Below are 23,911 nucleotides of genomic sequence, written 5' to 3'. Positions count from 1 at the left end.
CAGAAGCAATGGGTGTGGTAAAGACTTGGGAATTAGGAGTCTTACCTGGGTTCTAGTCCTAGCTCTGTCACTAATTTACTGGGTGGGCTCTGGTAAATCACTTCTCTCTGGGCCTCCCTTAATGCCCCTTTTAATTTAGGGGAGCAGACTAGATGATTCCCAAGGGCAAAGCCAGCTCGTTCTAACACTCTAGGTATTTTTGCACAGCTACATATACTGAAGGGAGAATCTTGAAATTCTCTCCACCTGGAGGAAGTGAGGAAGAGCCAACTCCCAGATGCTTGCATTTCCTAATCTTTCCATCCGTTCCTGATAATAATAATAATACTGATGATGATTGGTACTTATAAAGCATTTGAAGGTTTGTATATTGTTTTCATCTATTATCTTTTTTGATTCCCCCAACAATCCTATGAGGTAAGTGCTATTATCACACACTCCCCTTTCACAGATTAGGAAACTGAGCCTATGAGCAATTAAAGTGACTTGCTTAAAGCCACACCATAAATGTCAGAGGCAGGATTCAAACCCAGATATTTCCTTACTCCGGGGCCATGTTCTTTGATGGCCAGAGGGGCTTAAAAATGCCATTTGATGGTGATTTCTTAATTTTCTGAAGCCTCCTGGAATAACATCCGTTTTTATTTTTTCCACTTTGATTCATATTCAGAATTAGAGGTTGTTTCTACCACATCCTCCCGAAGGTTCCACCGTTGTTCTTGGCAAGAGAGCACAAGGCTGCCTAGTCTAGATAGGGCCCCGTGCCTGGCAGTAGGTTTTGCGTGAACAATTGTCAGTGTTTTAGAAAGACAAGAAGCCTTTGACTTTTACCAGGAGGGGGAACCCCCCCGCCCCCAGAAAGTTGCCAAGGAAATTAATTGGGAAGGGAGTAATCTGAATTGATGTATTTGTCATATAATGAAGTGAACGAGTAAACTTGGGTCGCCTAGACGAGGTCCTCGTTCTCTTCCCCAGTTGCAAATTTTGGTCTAGTTCATCCCCAGGGGCCCTTTCTTCGCGGGGGGTGGGGGGGTGCGGCTCAGCGTTGCCACAACAATAAGAATGAGGAAGCAAGGGCTAGCACCAGCTAGCAAAAAAGACCCGTTCCGTTTTCCGCGGTGGGGACGGGGGAACAGATCTGGAGGCGGGGAGTCCGACCCTATCTCTCTCCCAGGATTCCAGAGTCCGTGGAACCACAACTCCCAGGATTCCTTTTCCTTCGGACTGCCCTCCTCTTGGTTGGCGTGGAAATCCACTGGACCCGCCTGCTAATCCTCCGAAGGGGAGGATGACTCTATTTGGAGCCCGCCCCTGGGACGCGGCGGGTGGCCTGGGAGCTCCGAACGTGGTTTGCTGCGGCTACTGCTTATAACTGCGGCTGCAGGGCAAGAGTCCGAGCGGGAACCCGAGACCCCCGCAGGATGCCTGTGAGTACACAAGGGCTGCCCGGGTCGACGGGCTTGGCCACTTGCAGTGAAGATTGAGCACTTGACCACTGCCCGATAGGTGACATTCTTGGGAGCCTGGAGTGTCTGAGATAGAAGGGACGCTAGAACACGGAATGTTAGAACGGAGAAAGTGGGCGCCTGAAGGGACCTTAGAATGGAGGGTGCCCCAAAAGAGAGGGACCTTCGAGATCGCCTCGTCCAGCCCCGGTTAATTTTTCAGCTGAAGGAAACCAGCCCAGAGAGAGGGAGCGACTCGCCTCAAGGTGTTTCGGGGGCGTGTGTCCCCCTGACAGCCGTAGTCCTACTTTCTGCCTCTCTCCAAGACGAATGTCTTGCCCTCCCGAGAGCTAGAAGGGACTGCGAAGGACTAACTCGGGGAGGGGGCACGGAGTTTGTCCAGAGAAGGGCCCAGGAATAGGGGCAGGCACAGCAAGATTTGTGTAGCTTGAATTGAAAGAGGAAGCAGAAGAGAGCCAGGGGATTTCCAGCGGCCCCCGGTCATCCGCAAGTGCCCCGTGTACGAGTACCCCGAATCAGGGCAGTTTTGAAAGGACCCCAGGGGAAATCGCCTTTGGCCTGAAGTTTGGGAGGGGTGGATGGGGACCAGTGTGTGACACAGGCACGACCGCCTACTCAAGAAAACCGGCCAAGGTTCTGTTTCAACTTTAAAAGCCACGGCCCGTGGGCCTGGCTGGTCAGGGCTTCCAATTTCGGTTGTCATTCCAGTTCCCAGGCTATCCTGAGGGACCTGCTGAAGTTCGGGTCTGGAAAGATTGGGAGAAAAAAAAGTCTTCCCTTATTTCTAGGATACTGACCAGCTCACCAGGCATCATTGTGACCTTTGGGTGTTTTTTTTTTAAGGTTGCATTTCTTAACCCAAGTGCTCTATTTCACCTGCTTTGAGAGCTAGCTGGAAGAACTTGGAACAAAGAAGACAATGTTAGAAAAGACAGACAAATATACATAAAAGAAAAACATATAAAGATGGAGGTGGAAGGGACAGAGATTATTAGAATATAGAAAATAATGCTGGAATGAAAAGAAGCTTAGAACATGGGCTGTTGACTTTAGAGAAAATGTAATCCACCCCCTTAAGGGAGGGGAAGGGACTTGGCCAAGGACACACATAATTAGTTACTGGAAGAATCTGGATTGGGACATAGGTCCCCTCCTAAAGCCCTTTTTTTTTTTTAAGCACATGAGGAAACTTCTCCAAATACAAACTGTTAAAACAGACAAATGTTGGGGGTGGGGAGGGGTTGCAAGAAGAGACCTACCACAGGTAGGTTGTTCTCTGCCCCCATTCCTGCTAGCTTTCCTTCTAAATGCCTGAACTATAGTTTTGCCTGTTTTCCTGGGCATTATTGAACCAAGGTTGTGTCTCCCATTCTGAAATGCAGATAATCCAGATCCATCTCTCTCTCACACTCCACCTTTTGCCTTCTTCCCCCCCAGAACAGTGAGAATTATACTGTCTCCCCTCCCACCCACCCCCATCCTGGATGGGTTCTTCTGACCTAGGCTGTAGTGGAGAAAGAAACAAGAACATTGTTTAGGAAAGGCATCCCAGCTGTTGAGGTCCAGATTGAGCACACTGGCCCCGTCCCAGGCCTGGTGGGAGGAAGTCACTCTGTTTTGCCTTCAGAGGCCTATTGCAATTAATCACCCACCATTTACAGTGCAGCCTAGCATGCCAATGGTTTTATTAAGTTCCAAGAGGGTGTGACAGACATATCTGTGCCCAGCTGTGCTGGAGTGGGTTGTTGGCTAACTTGAGTGTTAAAGAGGAAAAATAAAATCATTTCATTCCTCTGGTCTCTCAAGGTTTACTTTCCTAGAAACAGTGGAACGAGACAGCATTTAGAAAGCACTCACATACCATGTGCTAAATGCTGGGGATACAAAATTTTAAAAGGATTTATTTCTTGCTCTTATGGAGCTCACATTCTAATTGAGAGAGAAAATATGTAAAGAAGGATTCGTGTTTGTAACAATCTTGTAATCCCCATTTTATACATGAGAAGAATTGAAGTTCAGAGAGGTCAAGTGACCTGCCCACAGGACACAGAATTAATAAATACAGGAGAATCAGGAGGTTCTAGGTTCAAATTTGGCCTCAGATACTCCCTAGCTGTGTGTGACCCTAGACATGTCACTTAATCCCAAGTGCTCATCTGCTTTAGAGCAGATATTTAGTATCCATTCTAAGACAGAAGGTAAGGGTTTTTTGTTTTTTTTTTTAGAAAGAAATAAACACTGGAGCTGGGAACCACTGCTCTACTTTTATTTCTTCTCTTGAAGGCTTGGCTTGGTGAAGTCTCCTTAAATTCAAGTAAATCCCAGCTACCCCTTAAGTCAACCAAAAAAATGTGTTCACTTTGATTTTTAGAGAACGTCAAAGCTGGAATGGATGTTAGGAGTTACTTAGATCAATGTGCTTATTTCACAGATGAGAAATCTTAGGTCCAGAAAGGAGGGCTGATTCATCCAAGTACATGCCACCCCTGAATTCATGATAGGAGCAGGGCTGGATTCTTCCTGGTCTCTTGACTCTGGTCTGGGGTGTTTTCTACCATATCATACTGCTTCTCAATCTTTCCCCCCTGTAATATTTTATTGTATTTCCCCCCAATTACAGGTAGAAACAATTTTCAAGATTTGTTTTCTGATATTTTGTATTCCAAATCCTCTCTCTCCCTCCCCTTTAGATGGCAACTAATCTGATATAGATTATACATGTGCGCTCATGTAATTCATATTTCCTTTTTTTTTTTAGTTGAAACAGTTGCAATTCAGGAAAGTCCAACTCCCTTCTTATTTTAGTTTGGAAATACTATGACCTACGAATCTACCCTATGGCCCTGTCTGCTTCATGTTGAGACGAGAGAGATGGGTGGGGAGGCTGACTTAGATTGTTGATGGAACCAAATTGGTGCTCCCTGGAGTGCCTGAAAAAAAACAAAAAACAAAAGCAACTTCTGGTGAAGAAATGTTTTCAAAATGACCCATGTGTCTGGGACCCTAGATCCCATTTTTCCCAGTAGTCTTAAAGTGCATAGGTTACATGGTGTAGACGTGAAATGTATTGGTTATTAGGCAGAGATGCCAGATGCACGAATGACAGAAGATAAAAACTAACCAGCTGGTCCTGAAAAGACTCCTGCAGGGCTGTAAGCACCCTGAGCTATTTGGGGATGGGAACCTTGGCTCCAGCTAGAAGTTGTAGATGCTGACTCCTTTCAGTTCTGAGTGCCCTAGAGAGGCCCTCCTTCCTGATGCTGAGCATCTTTCCCCCTTCTTTTTGTCAAAATCCCATGGTTTTGTGAAGGGTTTTCACTTATGTGGGGTTTTATAGTGGGAAGTGCTTATTTACAGGGCTAGCCTTACTGGTAGGCAGAGTTGGTGACTTGAGGGTCTTGCTTTATGTCAGGAGATCTCTTTAACCTGCTCTACCATCATCTATGCTTCAAGTGAGAAGCAGCCCTAACGAGAGAGAAAGATGAGTAGATTTTGGCTCGGAGGCTAAATTCAAATTCTGCCTCTGCCCCAACTACCTACATTTTTCTGGCCTCTTTCCACCTCTGTAAAATGACAGCCTTCTCTCTCCAAATCTGTGATCCCTTTTCTGAGCATGTTGCCTCCTTGCTGCCAGTCGCATGTAACAAGGGAGTCCATAGAGTCACTGCCAACTAGAAGAGGTAGGTCAGGTTGCTAATCCTCTCACCCGCTGGTTTCAAAGTGGAGGCCCCAAACTACAAGAGGCAAAAGCTAATCCATGGCTTAAAAGATGCCTGCCACAGACAAGGGAAAATACTTGAGACAATGATTGGCCAAAGGCCCTTCCTCTGTTTTGTTTTGTTTTTCTGCTCTGGGTGGGGCTCGTGGCTCCTAGAACTCACTTGATCAGCTCAGTCATGACCTAATTCAACTGAAGACAAAGGGTATGTCAGAGTCCAAGAAGACAGAGTGTACCTGTACAGTGTCTATGCCCTGGGCAAAGAAAAAATCCTGAAATTAAGTATTAGTTAGAAGAAACCTTAGCAATTAACCCTCTCATTGGATGATTGAGAGGGAAAGAAACTCACCCAAGGTTCATATCAGGTCAGTGGCAGACTGTACTTGGGCACCCCTGACTCCCAGCCTTCTCTTTTCACTATCTTCTTCTCTCCCACCTGAATATATATTTGTTGTTCTTGTTGTTGTTCAGTCATGTCCAATAATTCCTTAATCCTTTTAGTGTTTTCTTGGGAAAGATAATTGGGAGTGAATTGCCATTTCCTTTTCCAGCTTGTTTGATAGATGAGGAAACTGAGGCAAAGAGGATTCAGTGACTTGCCCAGTGAAGCATGAAAGAAAGATGTTTAGACCAAAATAACTGTGCCCCCCCCCCCCCCAGTAAATAAAAAACACAGCTAGAAAGTGTCTGAAGTCTGATTTCAACTCAGGAAGATAAGTCTTCTTGCCTTTAGGCCCAGCACTCTATCCACTGCACCACCTAGCTGAACTATCTATTCGTTCGTCCATCCATCCCATCCATCCATCCATCCATCCATCTATTAATCTATTCATCTATCCATTGATCCATCCATCCATCTATTAATCTATTCATCTATCCATTGATCCATCCATCCATCTATTAATCTATTCATCTATCCATTGATCCATCCATCCATCTATTAATCTATTTATTCGTCTATCCATCCATCCATCTATTCATCTATCTATCTATACATCCTTCCATCCATCCGTATATATCTATTCATCTACTCTCTATTTTCCTCTGAATATAGATTAGCCGGGAGTACAATATAGGAGGACCTGAGTTTCCCTAACAGTTATAAACAAATTCTGTGGTTCCATGATCCTAGTGGTGGTGAGGGGAGGAAAGAGACGGAGGAGGTCACGAGGCTTTCTGTGTATTGCCCATGTGTGATTGCCTATGGAACGCGTCTGCTCTGGTCTCCAGTGCCAATGTTCCGTGCCCTTCGATGAGAGAAATGTTTGGAAAATTCAAGGCCTCTGACAAGATTTAAGATAGCAAGTCCGTTATCAGCCCATCTTAATAACTGGCGAAGCCTTGGTCAGCTGAACATCAAAGCTCTGTGTTGCCCGCGTGTGGCAACTCCTTCCATTTCATGCAGGTCACAGTGTTACTTAGTAGATAATAGTTATTTTCACTTCAGTTCAAATGCTTTATCTACAGTAGCACCTTGCCTTTCTGGTCATTAGCATCATCCTCCCCATCTCTGACGCCTCCTCTGACTTTTTTCTTTATCAGAACCAGAAATCTTCTATCCTAGATTCTCTTCTTTATCTTCTATCCCTTGTTCTGAAACACCAGTTCATAAACTAGACCGGAATAAGGCCTGTGCCAGGATAAATTCTCCATTAAGAAGAAAGAGATCTTGTTGGTGCCAGCTGGGTAACTGAGTGGATTGAGAGCCAGGCCTAGAGCCTGGAGGTCCTGGGTTCAAATCTGGCCTCAGACCCTTCCCAGCTGTGTGACCCTGGGCAAGTCACTTGACCCCCATGGCCTAGCCCTCACCACTCTTCTGCCTTGGAGCCAATACACAGTATTGATTCTAAGATGGAAAGTAAGGATAATTCTAAAATGAAAAAGATCTTGAAGAGGAAAGGGATTAGATGAGTCCATCCCAGTTCACTTAGGGAACCTTGAATAAGCCACGAGGATACAAGGTCAAGCCTAATGTTTCTGGAGCTCCTGTTCCTTTTTGGCTGGGGACAGGTCTAAGCTGTGACAAAGGAGGGATTATGCCATCTATCCCCAGGCCTGGAGGCAGTTCCTGGCATTTGGGGTTATTTTTGCCAGACTACACAAAGACAAGGTAGATTAGAGTGGTGGATTTAGCTGATATCTCAGTTGGAGCCATCCTTAACCAAGGGGTAGACTAAGTCTTAGGAATCTGCATTTATTTGGAGAGCACAGACAACACTTAGAATTCTTTGGCAGTAGAGAAAAAACAAGGGTAGCCTGGTGACACAGTGGATAGAGAGCCAGATCTGGTGACAAGGGGTCCTAAGCTCAATTCTGGCCTCAGATACTTCCCAGCTGTGTGACCCTGGGCAAGTCACTTGACCCCCTTGCCTAGCCCTTACCACTCTTCTGCCTTGGAACCAATACACAGTATTGATTTTAAGATAGGAGGTAAGGGTTTAAAAAAGAAAAGAAAAGAAACAATAGAGCTTAGGAAGTTAAAAGGAATAATTATTTCACATAAGAGACTTTCCAGAGGATTAGAGGCTGTGTGGCTGTATCCACAGAAGCCTCCTTGTTCATATTCTCGGGTTTCCGTCCCTACCTCTCAATTATCTGATGATATATTTCCTCACCCTTCCCCCAGATGCGTGAGGGCCTAGTTATGGCTCTTTTGATTAGAGATATAGAGGTTTGGAAGTCCAGAGCCTCTTTTGGTAAACTGGGCACCTTTCTGAGATAATAATAATAATGTAGAATTCATTTTCTTAGGACAGCTAGGTGATCAGTGTAAAGAGGACTGAGCCTGGAGTTAGGAAGACCTGAGTTCAAATTTGATCTCAGACATTGACAGACATGTGACCCTGGGCAAGTCACTTAACCCTGTTTGCCTCGGTTTCCTCATCTGTAAAATTATCTGGAGAAGGAAATGGAAACCACTCCAGTAACCTGGCCAAGAAAACCCTAAATGGGATCATGAAGAGTCAGACACAACATCTTTCCTCTCATATTCAGCTTGCTTCTTAAGTCCGGCTATTAAGGGCACCGCTCTCCTCCAAATCCGCTCAGTAGCCACGTCTTGCTGAATCTCCCTTCACATGGCACCACCCCAGTTCAGGTCCTCATCAGCCTCCAAAGTGGTTTTCTTGACTCCCTTCTGTCTCCCCATCTGTGCCCAGCCCAGTCCTCTACATGGCTGTCAAAGTAATATATTCCTAAAGCACAGGTCTGACCTCATCATCTTCCTGGCACAGAAGGTTCTCCTGGTTCCCTACGGACTCCAGGGTCAAGGAAAAATTCTTCTCTCTGTTATTTAAGGCTGTTTACAATCTGGCCCTAATCTCCCTCTCCAGGCTTATTGCTTAGTACTCTGCTTCCAGGATGTCAGGTTCTGGGATCCTTCTAGGGCATTCTGCCTTCCATCTCAGTGCCTTTGCTCAGACTATCCCCCATATCTCGAATACTCACCCTCTTAGAATCTTGAATTCATTTTTTTTTTAATCCTTGAATTCCACCTGAGAATCAATACTTTGTCTTGGTTCCATGGTAAGGGTGAGGCAATGGAGGTTAAGTGACTTGCCCAGGGTCACACAGCTAGGACATATTTGAGGCCAGATTTGAACCCAGGACCTCATGTCTCTGAGTGTGACTCTCAATACACTGAGCCACCTGGCTGCCCCCTTGAATTCTCTTAAGAATTCATCCCGGTGGGCAGCTGGGTAGCTCAGTGGATTGAGAGCTAGGCCTAGAGACGGGAGGTCCTAGGTTCAAATCTGGCCTCAGACACTTCCCAGCTGTGTGACCCTGGGCAAGTCACTTGACCCCCATGGCCTAGCCCTTACCACTCTTCTGCCTTGGAGCCAATACACAGTATTGACTCCAAGATGGAAGGTAAGGGTTTAAAAAAAAAAAAGAATTCATCCCAAGTGCCACCTATTCCACGAGCCCTTTCCTAATTTCTGCAAGACACTAGTGCCCCCTCTACCAAAGTTTTTACCTTTATTATCTATGGGAGGTAAGGTGGTACAGTATTGGACTAAACAACAGCATGGTGATATGGTGGCTACAGTGCTGTCTTCTCATCTGGGGAGACCTTAGTTCAAATCCTACCATGACCCTTTATATTCTCAGTGCCCCCCCCCAATATCTAAGATGATAGACTGAGTTTGGACCTTCATTTTTAGGGGGAGTTTACTTCTCTAGGAGTTCCCTCTACCAGAGAAATCATAGGCCCAGTTCTTATATCTATTCTGCCTTTTATTTATTATTTTTAATTAATTTAGTTTTAGTTTTTAAAGTTTTACTTTCTGCTTCAGTAACAATTCAAGACAGAAGGACAAGAGCTAGGCATTTGGGCTTAAGTGACTAGGAAGTGTCTGATGCCAGATTTAAACCCAGGACTTCCTGTCTCCAGACCTGGTACACTGACCATCTAGCTGCCCCCTGCCCTTTCTATATGCCCTGAATTTACTTATATTTGTACATATTGTTGCTGGGACAGAAGATAATCTTGAGGACGGGGTCTGTTTAATTTGAGTCTTTTTATCCTGGGCATTTGGCACAGAGCCTGGCACACGGTAGATATCTAATAAATTCTTGCTGATTTCTATTGCACTTTAAGGATGGTAAAATACTCGTTGTGCTTCTTCTGTGATGCTGATAGTATGTGTTTTATAATACCTGTTTTACAGAAGAAGCTGAGGCTAGAGTAAGTGCCCTGTCCAGGGGCATGCAATTTTCAGATCTGGAATGGGCCTCTTCAGAGAGGTTTGGCAATGGTGGATAACTAGTTTTCATGTTTGCTTGTTTGTTTTTTAAGCTTTCATCTTGGAACCTATACAAAGCATTAGCATAAGAGCAGTAAGGGCTGGGCAATGAGGGTTAAGTGACCTGCCCAGGGTCATACAGCTGGGCGCTGTTTGAAGCCAGATTTAAACTCAGAACCTTGGACTCCGGGCCTGGAGCCCTATCCACTGTGGCTCCCTTTTGCCCACCTTTCCCATGTGTTTGAATCAGTGTAGCTTTTTGTATTGCCTTAAACAATCATTCTGTCAACAAGAAGCATGAAATAGGGCTTATCATGTTCCAGGAATCATGCCAAATGCAACAATAAAAGGAAAGGCGAGACCCTACTCTCAAGGAGCTTTTGTTCTAGCAAGAAGACTTGTAAATAGATTCATGCACGCCACACACACATCCTCCTTCTCCAGGAAGCCTGTTGCTGACCCCTCCAGTGATCTCTTTCCTTTGAGCTGCTTCATAGCGCAGGGTTGACTCCCTTTTTCTCCCCACCAGACTGTAAGCTCCAGGAGGAGGCGACGGTTTTCTAGTACTTGGGGGTCTCTCCTAGCACCTGAAATGGAAGGTGTCCCTAAAGTACTAACTAGGCTTTAATTCAGCCTTTGCCAATTTGTCCACCCAAATCCCCAGTAGCCTTAGGAGAAACAATGTCAGTAGCAACGTGGTTCCACGGAATCGTAGAATGTTAGGGAGAATGGGTACCAGAACAAAGCATGGTGGAGTTGGAGGGACCTTAGAGCCAAGATGAGGGAAACTGTGAAGGACCGTAGGCTGTTAGAGAGTAGAAGGTGGACCTTAGGACGAAGGATATTGAAGCTGGCTGAAAGGGACCATGGGACAAGGACTGTTGGAGACGGAAAGAACAAAGAATTAGAACAACAAAGAACTCTAGAATTTAGAATGTGAAGACCTGGAAGGAATCTTGAAATCGGGACTATTTAGGCTAGATAAGATCTGAGAATATTAGAGCTAGCAGGGAACTTAGAATAAGATACTGAGCCTGAAAAGGACTTTAATGATAATCTGGTTTACCCTCCTCATTTTACAAAATATGGGGAAACTGAGGCCCAGAGTTGTGAAGGGAGCTGTCTGAGAGCGATCATGGGGTTAACAGCAGAGCTGGAACTAGAGCACAGATCTCCTGACTTTAAACCTCATTACCTTTTCATTGCATTGTAACACCCTTGGCAAGGTCAGGATTCCTTTGAGGGCAAACATCAACAACCATTGGCATTTCTGAATTGACATGATGAACAACAAGCGAAATTAGCCCTGCATAAGGGCAGCAACTCTCTTCTCAGAACACCAGGAGAAAAGAAGTCTCTTTATAGTTGGTTTTATAATTGTGGAGGAGGTGACTCAGTGGATTGAGAGCCAAGTCCAGAGATGGGAGGTCCTGGGTTCAAATTTGACCTCAGACATGTCCTAGCTGTATGACCCTGGGCAAGTCACTTGACCCCCATTGCCTAGCCCTGACCACTCTTCTGCCATGGAATCAATACACAGATTTGATTTTAAGATGGAGGGTAAGGGTTTAAAAGAGAAAACAGTTGTGGAATGGCCCACAAGAAGCCAGTTGAATCAAAAAATGGTGTATAGGACGAGTGGCCTCAAAACTAGTCAGTACTATTGTCGAGAGAAGCAGTGTGACCCTGGGCAAGTCACAACACCCAATGCCTAACCTTTACCACTCTTCTGCCTTAGAACCAACCATGTATTGGTTCTATGACAGAAGTTAAGGGTTAAAAAAAACACTGGGAAATATTTAGCAAAATAAAATACAACAATATGTGTTATTGTTGAGTTGTTTCAGCTGTGTTTGACTCTTCATTTGGGTTTTTTGGGCAAAAATATTGGAGTGGTTTGCTATTTCCTTCAACAATAATACATAATTTTACTATGTGATTTTCTAAGTGAACATGTAGGAGCAGCTACGTGACGCAGTAGATGGAGTGCTGGGCCTGGAATTAGTGGCTCCGTGGACAGAAAGCCAAGAGACCGGAGGTCCTGGCTTCCAGTGTGGCCTCTGACACTTACTGGCGTGTCACTTTGGGCAAGTCCCTTAACCTTCTATTTGTCCCAGTTCCTCATCTGTAAAACGAGGACACGTTGGAGAAGAAAATGGCAAAGCACTGCAGTATGGCCAAGAAAGCCCCACAAAGCCAGACACGACTGAGTGCTGACCCAACAACAAAGTCAGCACAGCCCACAGCCCGCGGGAATAGTGATGTCGTTGTCTCAGCCTCTACTGAGTCCGGGCACAGTCTTGTGGGAAGCTGTGCGCCGTTCATTCCCTCAGGCTAGTGAGTAAAAGCGGGTGCCCTATCTTGGGGGAGCCGCCTCTTATGTCTGGCTTTGGTTTTCTCCTGTAAAATTGATGAGTCTGAATAGAGGATCTTCAAGGGCGCCTCCAGCTCCGCCCTCCGACCACTGTTGAGCATAGGAATTTCTCATGCTGCTTCTGTTTCCGGTAATACTTGGTATAACTTTCTGGTGGGGGCTTGGTCTGTGTTTCAAGCCCGTTTCCTCACGTTAGCTTTCATTCCTGCCCCCGGGCAGCTGCCAGATGAACCCCATCTTGCCAGCAAACAGGAATTCATTTTGGCCACATCTGCCCGGGGACGTCCTCGGTCCCTCCCTGAAAAGAGCTCTGGAGGTCAAAACTCAGCCAGACCCAACTCCATCTTCCCACCCAGGTCCCCAAAGGCTACTAGAATTTTATGACCAAGGAGCAGTTTAGGTGGGTGGCTCAGTGGGTAGATGGGAGGTGCTGGTTCAAATGTGGTCAGTCTCGGGCACTTCCTAGCTCTGTGACCTGGGCAAGGCATGTGTCTAGCCTTAATGCTCTTCTTTCTTGGAACTGATACTTAGTATTGATTCTAGACGGAAGGTAAGTGTGTAAATAAAGTTTGTTTAAAAAAAGAATTTTTCTGACCAGGCATCACTATCTCCCATCACCATGAAGTATTTGGGGGAAAGCTGGAAAATATTAGCCCGCCTCCTCATTAGGCATCCACTAATTAGAGACATCTAGGGGAGAACTGAATAAGCAGCCTCCAAAATTGTCTTTGATCAAGTAGAGAGATGACTGACCAATTAGTAGTCTTTTAAACCCTTGCCTTCTGTCTTAGAATGGATAATAAGCTTTGGTTCTAAGATAGAAAAGAGGTAAGGGCTAGGCAATGGGGGTTAAGTGACTTGCCCAGGGTCACACAGCTAGGAAGGGTCTGAGGCCACATTTGAACCCAGGACCTCCCATCTCCAGGTCTGGAGCCACCCAGCTGCCCCAACACGGACCAGTTAATTTATTGGCTATTGCTAGCCTGATCACTAAGTTGATTTTCTCACCTGGAACCCAGTCTTTGGGGATTTTTAATAATCACATTGTAAAGTTGGACTAAATTGATTCAGAGGAGGGTAAGGATGAGGAGCAGGGAGAACAGGGAAGGCCCCAAGTTGTGGACCTATTTGGTAGAAGCATCTCTGGGCAAGGACTTGCCACTGCTTCATCATTCTTCCACCTTTTGTCTTTTGAATGTGGCCATTAAGAAACTGGCTTTTCTTGATTATACGAGCTTCTAACAGGTGCTTTGTTTTTCAACACGGGGTGGAGTGCAAAGGAAAAAAGGTGGCTTTGGGCTGATAGATAGAAGAAACCATTCAATCCTTTTTAAAAAAAACTTTATTTAAACTCTTACCTCCTATATCAGTTCCACGGCAGAACAGTCAGGGCTGGGCAATGGGGGTTAAATGACTTGTCCAGGGTCACATACCTAGGCAGTATCTGAGGCCAGATTTGAACCCAGGACCTTCTATCTCCAGGTCTGGCTCTCTATCCACTGATCCACTCAGCTGCCCCCAATTTAATACTTTTAAAAAAGAAAATATTTTCTTGTCTCTCCCAATTGGAATTCAGTTTGGCCCATTTTTGGTTGTTGTGGAGGTGGTGTGGTAGGAGAACAGAAAGAGATGCCGGCTCCCATTCTGCTCTCTGATCTTGGCCTGAAAGAAGTTCTTAACTAATGGGGCAGGGCCCGGGCTGGGGATTGGAAACTCCACTTCCTTGAAGGCATGGAAAGTCACTTTCCGATTTTTGTGACCTAATTAGAAGCCTGAGCAGAATGATTTGATAACTACTTGTTGAAAAAACATCCTTGGCATCCCAACCCCACAAGTGGGAGGGGGCTGCCAATCTGGTGGGAATCTCAGGAATCTGCCAATTTAACTCCCTCGTTTTACAAATGGGGAAACCGAGGCCCAGAACTAGGAAGTAATGTCCTAAGTGTCATAACTGGTTGAATCTATTCACCAAGTATGCATACATGAGAAGCAGTATGGTTTAATGGAAAGAGTGAAGGAGTTTAAAGGATTAAAAGGATGGAGTCTTAAAGGTATAAAAAGTGAAGGAGTCTAAAGACCTGCATTCAATTCTAGCCCCTGATAGTTGTGTGAATCACTTACCTCTCTGAGCCTCAGCTTTTTTTTTTTAAAACCCTTACCTTCCACCTTGGAATCAATACTATGTATCCAAGGCAGAAGAGCGGTAAGGGCTAGGCAATGGGGGTTGAGTGACTTGCCCAGGGTCACACAGCTAGGAAGGGTCTGAGGCCAGATTTGAATCCAGAACCTCCTATCTCTAGACCTGTGAGCCTTAACTTTCTTATTTGTAAAATAGAGATAATAATATCTGTTGTTCAGTAATGAACTGACTCTTTGTGATCCCATTTGGATTTTTCTTGCCTGAGATACTCTAGTGGTTTGCTATTTCCTTCTCCAGTTCATTTTACAGATGAGGAAGTGTAAACAAACCAGGTTCAGTGACTTGGCCAGGGTCACACTGCTAATAAATGTCTGAGACTGGATTTGAACTCAGGTCTTCCTGACGTCAGGCTTGGTACTCTATCTACTATGCAGCTGCACTATAATAATGCTAATTATTATTATGCTGATAATCATAATTATCATACTTATTTCACTGGACTTGTGAGAATCAAAACAGATAATTATGCTAAATGTTTTACAAACTTGAATAATTGTAATCCCTAGCATTTGTATAGAGCTTTACGATTTGCAAAATACTTTACAGATATTATTTAATTTGATCCTATAAGGAAGGTGCTGTTATTATTACTATTATTAATTAAACCCTCACCTTCTGTCTTAGAATCAAAACTGTATTGGCTCCAAGGCAAAAAGAGTGGTAAGGGCTAGGCAATGGAGGTCAAGTGACTTGCCCAGGGTCACACAGCTGGGAAGTATCTGAGGCCAGGATTTCATCTCTCTAGGTCTGGTTCTCAATCCACAGTGCCACCTACTTTTCCCCAGTGCTACTATTATTCCCATTTTACAGATGATGAAACTGAAGCCCTTGTCTAAGCCTTCACCCCCTCATACCTAGACCACAACAATAAATAACAGGGGGCTTGTTTTTCCTGCCACAAGTCTCTCCCCACCCCAGTCCATCCTTCACTCTGTGATCAAGGGGATCATCCCAAAGTTTAGATCTGATCATGTTAGCCTCCCCCCTCAGTGGACTGCAATGATTCCTTAGCATCTCTAGGATCCAATACGAAAAGTACTTTTTGGGGTTCAAAACCTTCCATAACTGCTCATCTCCCCCTGCCTTTCTGCACCTTCCATGACCCTCCCACACAGCCTACCCACCCTCCTACCCTACAAAGCTATGAAGGCTCTGATGTTCCTTGAACAAGATATTCCATCCCTTAGTTCTGGGCATTTTTAAAAGAAAACTCTTCCTTTCTGTCCTAAGACAGAAGGGCAAGGCTGGGCAATTAGGGTTAAGTGACTTGCCCAGGGTCACACAGCTGGGATGTATCTGGGGTCAAATTTGAGTCCAGGCCCTCCTATTGAGGCCTGGCGCTCTGTCCACTGTACCACCTAGCTGCCCCTTGCTTTAGGCCTTGTCTCTGGCCATCCCCCGTGCCTGGGATGTGCCCCTTCCTCATCTCTGCCTTCTGGCTTCCTTGACTTCTTCAGGGTCCAGCTGAAGTCCCTCCTTCCACAGGAAGCCTTTCTCGATTTCTCTTTGATGATGACTTCCAGTTTGTAGACTTGTCTTCAAACTGTGGCTCCTATTAAACCAGGAACTCCTCGAAGGCAAAGGTTGGCTCTTGCCTTTCTCTGTGTCCCCAGTGATCGGCACGGTGCCTGGCACATAGTAGGTGCTTAATAAATGCTTATCAACTGATGGACAAGCTAGGAAAAAAAGTGACCTCCGTTCCCAAAGTATTTCCTGATCTCTTAAATCTGTAACAGTACCCTCCTGATTTTAAATTCCATAGTCACAGGATGTGGAACTGGCATTAAAAAAAATCCTTACCTTCTGTGCTAGTGTCAGTTACCAGCCAGAAGAGCAAAGGTGAGGCAATTGGGCTTCAATGACTCATCCAGGGTCACACATCTCAGGAGTGACCGAGTTCCTCCTGACTCCAGGCCTGGCCATCTAGCTCCCCACTGTGCTACCTAGCTGCCCTTGGCATTACCTGGAGGGAACATCTCTAGCGTTATTGTTCAGGTGGGAAAGCTGGGGCTCAGAGGGGCTAAGGGGCTTCCTCCAGGCCCCTGGGGAATAAGTAGCCAGCCTGGACGCGAGCCCTGGTTTTCTGACTGGGGTCCCCTGCGGCCTGGCCGCAGAAGCAGGAAGTCCCCACCCTCAGGAACTCGTTATCACGATTTATGAACAGGTGCATTTGTCAGCAACCGGAGGCGTGCTTCCCTTGGATCCAGGCGAGCTGTTTTGACTTTAAACAAGCCCAAGGGGTTCCGCTTCCAGCCTGCCCTGACGCCTTCTTCCCTTTCTTTCAGATGCATTTCATCTTCTCCAGCCAGGTGGAGCTCCTCTTTGACTTCTGGAGGGTCCACAGTCCAGCCGGTAACTGGGCCAAGCCCCTTCCCCTCCTCTTCCTCCTCCCCCACTGCTCTGCTGGGCGCAGGCCCTGGAGCGCCTCCCTGATGAACTGTCAGACATACTCAGAGGCATCTGAAAATTGTTCTTCATGGAAACTGGAGTCTGACCTAGCCTCGATACGTAGGACTCCTCGCATGAGACTAGCACTTTATGGTTTTTCAAACTGATTTCACTCTTGTCCCTACAACAACTCCAATCATCAGGCACAGCTGGGTAGCTCAGTGGATGGAGAGTCAGGCCTAGAGACGGGAGGTCCTGGGTTCAAATCTGGCCTCAGCCACTTCCTAGCTATGTGACCCTGGGCAAGTCACTTGCCCCATGGCCTAGCCCTTACCTCCCTTCTGCCTTGGAGCCAATACACAGCACTGACTCCAAGACGGAAGGTAAGGGTTTAAAAAACCCAAACCCAGACATGTAATGCTCATTGGCTGTAGAGTTGGGGATGCTCCAATTCACATCCCAATTTGCCTGCATGGGCAAGTATTTTGGGCTTTGGTTTCCCCCTTAGTATAATGGGGCAAACCTAAATGATAGCTAGCATTGAAACAGTACTTTAAGGTTTGAAAGATGTTATGAGCCTCACAAAATCCTGGGAGGCAGAAAAGTCAACTGAGGAAATCACGGGCTCCATAAGGTCCTCCTGCCAGGGAGCGTCTGGGGCAGGGCTTGAACTTGGGTCTTCCAGATTCCAAATGCACTTCATGGCACGCCCAGACATCTCCCCGCGAGCGCATGGGTCCCCCTCGGGGCCTCCCTCCACAGTCCTAGGGAGTCACAGGGTCCAAAGCCAAGGCGTGCTACTCACTAGTTTGGGGACTCCGGAAAGGTGGTCCGTCCCGAGTCCCAGGAAAACGTGGGGTGGGCCCTGCAGCTCCAGAGCGGACGCCCCTCCATCCCGGCCTCATGCACGTGTGGGCAGCCACCGGCCCCTATCTTCCCAGAATGGGACCCCTGGGCAGTCTCCCGGGCTGCCTCAGCAATGCTGCAGTGGCTACTGTTTGACATCCCCATTGTACAGAGGAGAAGATGGAGGCTCAGCGTGAGGTGCTTTACCCAAGCCGAATCAGTCCTCTGCGGGGCCCAGAGGGCTCAAAGAGCAGAGTGACAGAAGCAGCTCTGGCCGCGCTTATGGGCTGCCGCCAGTGTGTGGTCTCTTGGGGCGTTTGGCTTCTCCTTCCAACTCTTTCTGTATCTGCTGAAAAAGATTTGGAGTCCATGCGAGCATCCTGGCTGGGCAGAGGGGCTGCTTTTTAAAACTCTTCTCTTCCCTCTTGGAGTCAATACTGGGTACGGGTTCCAAGGCAGAAGAGTGGTCAGGGCTAGGCAGTGGGGTAAAATGACTTGCCCAGGGTCTCCCAGCTGGGAAGTGTCTGAGATCAGATTTGAACCCAGGACCTCCTGTCTTGGATTTCAGTCCTCTGAGCTACCCAGCTGCTTCTTCCAGGTTTGTTCAGTGCCCAAGTTAGAAACAGATTATAGAGAAAGATGGCATAGTGTCCCATATTCTAGTTAGTTAGCCAGTTAGTGGTTTCCCTCCAATCTCTCTCTTCTAGTGAGCTTCTTTCTCCCTTAAAAAAAATCATGAACTTAATAATCAACCGCAGCAAGGCCTGTTCAGATAAACACATAGACATATAAAACATGAGGCCAAGTCCTAGCATTAGGGAAAAACGGGCCAAGACAGCAAAACAACAACAAAACGAATAGTGAGCAAAGAGATAAATTACTCTGGCTGTGTCCCCCCCAGAACCCCCCCCGCCCCCCAAAATTCTGCCACCCTCGCCGTGCTCCCCTTTCCGCCCCTCCTTCCCCACTGTGCCTTTTGGGGTGTCACTGACATTGAGTTCCTGGGTCTGTCTGAGAAGCCCAGCGTGTCCCTAGCGGGCAGAGGGCACTGGCCTCTCCGCCGAGCGACCCAGCTGCCCCCGGCGCTGAGGGTGGAGCAGGACTCCCGACCACCCTGTCACCGAAACCTCGCCCTGCAGGGAGAAGAGAGCCAGCCCCGGAATCAGAAAAGCTAGGCTCAGCCCGATTCGGGCTCTTGCTGGCCTCTGCTGCTCTCAGCAACCCTTTATCCTCCGAGAGGTCCCGATTTTCATCTGTAAAATGGGGATCTTGATGCTTGCACTCCTCCCTCATTGGGCTGTTGGGGGGACCATGTTTCGCATAAAGGGCCAGACGGGCGCAGCTGTCGCTATGACCCGTGCGGTCTGGAACGAGTGGTTTCCCCTCAAGCCTCAGGTTTCTCGCTGGTGAACCAGCTTTGCACCAGATGATCTTGAGGCGAATTCTAGGGGGGGTGCCTGGGGTGAGCACCCGGCAGGGTCTGAGGCTGGAGGAGTGGAGGGAACCCTCTCTGGAGACGTGCTGGCCTGTTGGGATCTCTGGAGCTGGCTTCCTTCTGCAGGCATGGCTGTTTCCGTGCTGGTGGTCCTCCTCTTGGCCGTGCTGTATGAGAGCATCAAAGTTGGCAAAGTGAAGTTGTCCCATTGGTCCCTGCTCAGGTCGCCCCCAAACCACAGCCTGCCGCTGACGGAGCATGTGGACCAGGACTCTACAAACTCTGAGCCAGCTCGGGCCCACGGGGACCGAACCAGGTAAGGGATGAGGGGGCATGAAAGCACTCGACTGACCAAACCCACATTGCACCAATGGGTGGAACATCTGGGTAGCTTGGTGGATTGACAGCGAAGTCCAGGGATGGATGGGAGGTCTTGGGTTCAAGTTTGACCTCAGACACTTCCCAGTTGTGTGACCCTGGGCAAGTCACTTTGAACTGATTCTAAGACCGAAGGTGAGATTTTTAAAAAAACAAAACAAACAGCGGGCAGCTGTGGGTACTCAGTGGATTGAGAGCCAGGTCTAGAGACAGGAGGTGCTGGGTTCAAATCCAGCCACAGACACTTCCTGTCTGTGTGACCCTGGGCAAGTCATTTGACCCCCATGGCCTAGCCCTTACTGCTCTTCTGTCTTGGAACCAATACACAGTGTTGATTCCAAGGTGGAAGGTAAGGATTTAAAAAATGTATATTGACAGGAGGTCTGGGATTCAAATTTGACCTCAGACACTTCCTAGCTGTGTGACCCTGGGCAAGTCACCTAACCTTCATTACCCAGCCTTTACCACTCTTCTGCCTTGGAACCAATACACAGTACTGATTCTAAGGCAGAAGGTCAGGGTTTCAGAAAAAAAAAAAAACACCTGGTCCAAGGCCCTCTTTTTTTTTTAATTTGAAAACTTTTATTCAATCAATTAATTTAGAATATATTTCCATGGTTATATAATTCATGTTCTTTCCCTCCCCCTCCCCTACAGCCAAGGCCCTCTTAATCTCTCTGATTGGCCTCCCCCCAAATTGAACATTGTCCTATTTTCCCACATGCCTGAACTATGGCTTGAGCATCTCCATATGGTCTCTCTTGCCTCTTAGAGGGGCTAACTTTCCCTATTACCTGCTTCCATGAGTGGGTCAGGAATGGTACCCCATGTGCCCTTGCCCTAAGCCTCGCGGCATCTTATCATACTACTACTTATATTTACATAGTGCTTTGTGACTATGGCTTCCATAGCAACACAGTGAGGGGCCAATATCATTATGTCCATTTGACAGACAAGAAAATGGAGTGGCATGACTAGTTCCAAGTCCCAGAGCGTGAACCCAGTCTTCCAAATGTGGATTCATGGTTCTCACTGGAGCATGCTGCCTGACTTTCCAGTCCTTAATCCAATTTCCCACCTCTGAGCCATTGCCACTCATGGTGCCCTCCTCTAACTCGCTGTCTTCCGTGTCTAGGTGGTTTCTGAGTCACTTGGGCCAGTCTCTGGTGCATGTCGCCCAGGTGGTCGTTGGCTACTTCGTGATGCTGGCTGTGATGTCCTACAACACCTGGATTTTCCTTGGCGTGATCCTGGGCTCCGCTATTGGCTACTACTTGGCCTACCCACTCCTCAGTGTGGGATAGAGGGCAGGATGGCTCCACAAGTTGGGGCGTTTGCCCTCTCCTCTTTCCTCCTTGATGAAAATCCCCCAGTCCTCAGGAGCACCTCTGCGCCTCTCTGGCTCCCCTATCCTCCTCCTTCTGGGCACACCTGTCCCACCTCCACAGTATTCATGGAGGAGGACTTCCGGTGGAAGAGGGCTTCCGGTGGTGGTTCTGCTCCAGCCTAGCCAATCCAAGCCAGCCTGGGAGGAGTCAAAGGGAGGCCGCTGAGCCAGAGCGGTGAGGCTGGGGCAGGAGGTCTCCAGAGCCGCTCTCCTCCTCTGTATCGTGCCTTTGTTACAAGGGAAAAAGCTATGCAGGGCTTAACTGGCCTCCTCTCTCCGGGGAAGGAGGGAACACACCAGCTTTGGAAACTCACCTTTCTGCCTTAGGAGTGCTAGAGAATTGAGACTGCCGCCAGCCAGTGTGTGCGCATGCGTGCGTGCCAGCGTGCCTGTGATTTGTTGATTGATCTGAAATTCATTTCCTCCATTCTTCTTGCAGGCTCCCTTTAAACAAGCCCCAGTTCAGCTGCTTTGGGCATTGTCAGCACAAACAATCTCCCATAATATTTATAGTGTCTCAGAGCTCTGGACGGGGAATGCCTGAGCTTGAATCCTGACCCTGGAACTTGATAGCTTTGTCATTTCCCCCCAATGGGCCTCAGTTTCCCCATCTGTAAAGTGAAGGGAATGGGTTAGACTAAATAATCTTTAAAGTGTCTTCCTGCTCCATATTTAGGATCTATTTCCTTCATATTTCTTCTGGGGGGACACAATGAACCAAGTAAGCTAAATGCTGCTGAGGGGGGTGAGACATTATGAGGGCTGTAGAGACCCAGGGGTGGAGGGGATAGGGAGGCTCAAAGGCCTCAAGTGCCAAAGAGGTGACCGCTGCTTGTGGATGCCTTGAAATGCATGACTTCCAAGGTTCCATTCAAGCTGGGATTCTTGCATGAATTTTCCTAAGTGCACATAGCCTGTCACTGGTAGATGCAGGAACATTACCCAAAATTCCCAACTCAGGGCTCTTTCCACTGGACAGCACTACCTCCTTGCTGTTCTGAAGGAAACTGTGAAGTTGTACCAGGGAAGCAGAATATAGCTCCAGCCTCGCCAGTGACCTTATTAGTCTGGGCAGCTATTGCCCGTCTCTCTTTCCACCATCTTATTCTAATCCTTTTTTAATTCAGAAAAAGATCAGTGTCATTTAATAACCTTTAAGATCTCATTTCTCTTCACTAACTCTACCCTGTGACTCAGCACATTCACTTAGAATATTCATTAAACCCTCCTAGTCTGTCTTGTTGGTCAAAGATGGAATCAAACCCAAGTCATTTATTCTTGCCCTCAGGGAGCTTCCAATCTAAATAAAAATGTAATGTGTATTTTTGGCATTAAATTCATTTTTTAAAAAGTGAATAGATTTTTTTCAATGTTATTTTGATAAGACATTTTTGGGGAAAGGGTGGCAGACAAGAAAAAAGGGAAGCAAGAGAAGAGGGAAAAGAAATAGAAGTAATGCTAAGAATATGATAAAGTAGGGGGCAGCTAGGTGGCTCAGTGGATTGAGAGCCAGGCCTAGAGATGGGAGGTCCTGGGTTCAAATGTGATGTCAGATACTTCCTAGCTGGGTGACCCTGGGTAAGTCACTTAACCCCCATTGCCTAGCCCTTACCCCTCTTCTGCCTTGGAACCAATACACAGTATTGATTCTAAGAAAAAAGGTACAGGTTTTAAAAAAGAATATAATAACGTCTCAGAGCAGTGGTATTCATCTTAAGTAATGAAACATTTTAAAAATTATTTTATTTTTAAATATTTTTCCATGGTTACATGATTTATGTTCCCTCCCTTCCCTCTCCCCCACCCTGAGCTGACAAGCAATTCCACATATGATGAAACAAGTGGATGGAATTTCAGATGTCAAGCTGGTGTCTATGTAAGGCTTTCCCTGGGTCTTTCTACTTTCTGAGGGCCAGCAGAGCAGGAATGGTGTCCTTTGGGAGGGAGAAATGAATTCTGAGGAGATGTCATTAGAGGCTGCCATGACATTAGTCTTTTGCTCTAGCTTCTTTACGCTAGTATTTATGCATTATAGAGCAGAAATGAGCTTCCTTCCATCTCCCTTCCTGACTCTCATAGTCCCCAAAGGATGGGAGGGCAGACAGGGCTGGAAGTTGTATTTGACAACAGGTCCAAACACATATAGGTAATAGTGATCCCTCACCTATTGTGGGAGTTATGTTCCAGAGACTGCGGCAATAGGTGAAAATCCGCAAACAGCGGACAGCAAACAGACTGATGCTACAGTCACTGAGGCAATCAGCACCCAGGATACAGAACACAGCACTGTGGTTGGTCACCTCTGTAGTGGCATACTGCATTTCCATTGTGTACAGTACAGTATTCATCCACAACATCCCATGATATGGCAAAAACTCCATGATACAGAATTAGATATATATTATTTTAAAATTGGTGATACAGTAAAGCCACAATAAGTGAACCATGATATAGCAAGGGATGGCTGTATTAATCAATTATTGGTATGATGGGATTTCAGGAAAGTTAATACAAGTCACACACCTCCCTACCCCTAAATGCTATGGTTTTCTGTTAATTAAAATTTAATAATTTTCCTATTCCAAAATGTGACTGCCTAGGAGTAAAGATGTAAAGGACTGAAAAGCTATCTAGTCCAAGGTCATCAGTATTACTGAGGAGCAAACTAAGGCCCTGGGAGATGAAGGCACTTGCTCAAGGTCATAAGGCAGAATCTGAACCCTGGTCTTGATGCCAGTCAGGTTCCTGTCAATATTGCTAGCTACTATCACTAGATACATATAACATGATACATACTAGATACAGATAACATGGAAGAATCACATCCATATCTGTAGCAGCATCTTTCCCCGACAATGGGAGACTCAAACTCCATTCAGTCCAGAAATAAGAAAATTTTATTTGAAGAAGTGGTTTTTGGTGGTGAAATGGCCTAATAGCTGGTGGAATAGTCTGAGGGCTAATCAGGTAGCCT

The 23,911-nt window shown here is 46.6% G+C and overlaps 1 protein-coding gene and 1 non-coding gene across 5 annotated transcripts; both read left to right on the top strand.

Annotated features, from left to right (window-relative positions):
* Positions 1-948: 948 nt before the first annotated feature.
* Positions 949-22,293, top strand: SLC31A2 (solute carrier family 31 member 2). Of its 4 annotated transcripts, none has more exons than XM_007475028.3 (4): positions 949-1,427; positions 16,789-16,855; positions 19,299-19,488; positions 20,686-22,293. In XM_007475028.3, exons 1-4 carry the CDS (start codon positions 1,422-1,424, stop codon positions 20,852-20,854), a joined length of 432 nt encoding a protein of 143 aa, XP_007475090.1. In that variant the 5' UTR covers positions 949-1,421; the 3' UTR covers positions 20,855-22,293. The 4 variants fall into 4 exon arrangements, with proteins under 4 accessions (XP_007475090.1, XP_007475089.1, XP_007475091.1 ...); XM_007475027.2 differs by having other exon boundaries at positions 1,198-2,730; XM_056812438.1 differs by lacking the exon at positions 949-1,427 and adding an exon at positions 9,446-9,941.
* On the top strand, positions 19,234-19,296 carry MIR7366 (microRNA mir-7366). The gene has a single exon (NR_127611.1). It is a non-coding gene; the product is annotated as a microRNA mir-7366 (primary transcript).
* Positions 22,294-23,911: the final 1,618 nt, after the last annotated feature.

Source organism: Monodelphis domestica, chromosome 1 (assembly GCF_027887165.1).
Source record: "Monodelphis domestica isolate mMonDom1 chromosome 1, mMonDom1.pri, whole genome shotgun sequence".
Classification (NCBI taxonomy): domain Eukaryota; kingdom Metazoa; phylum Chordata; class Mammalia; order Didelphimorphia; family Didelphidae; genus Monodelphis; species Monodelphis domestica.
This window is presented reverse-complemented; position numbering and strand designations above follow the sequence as displayed.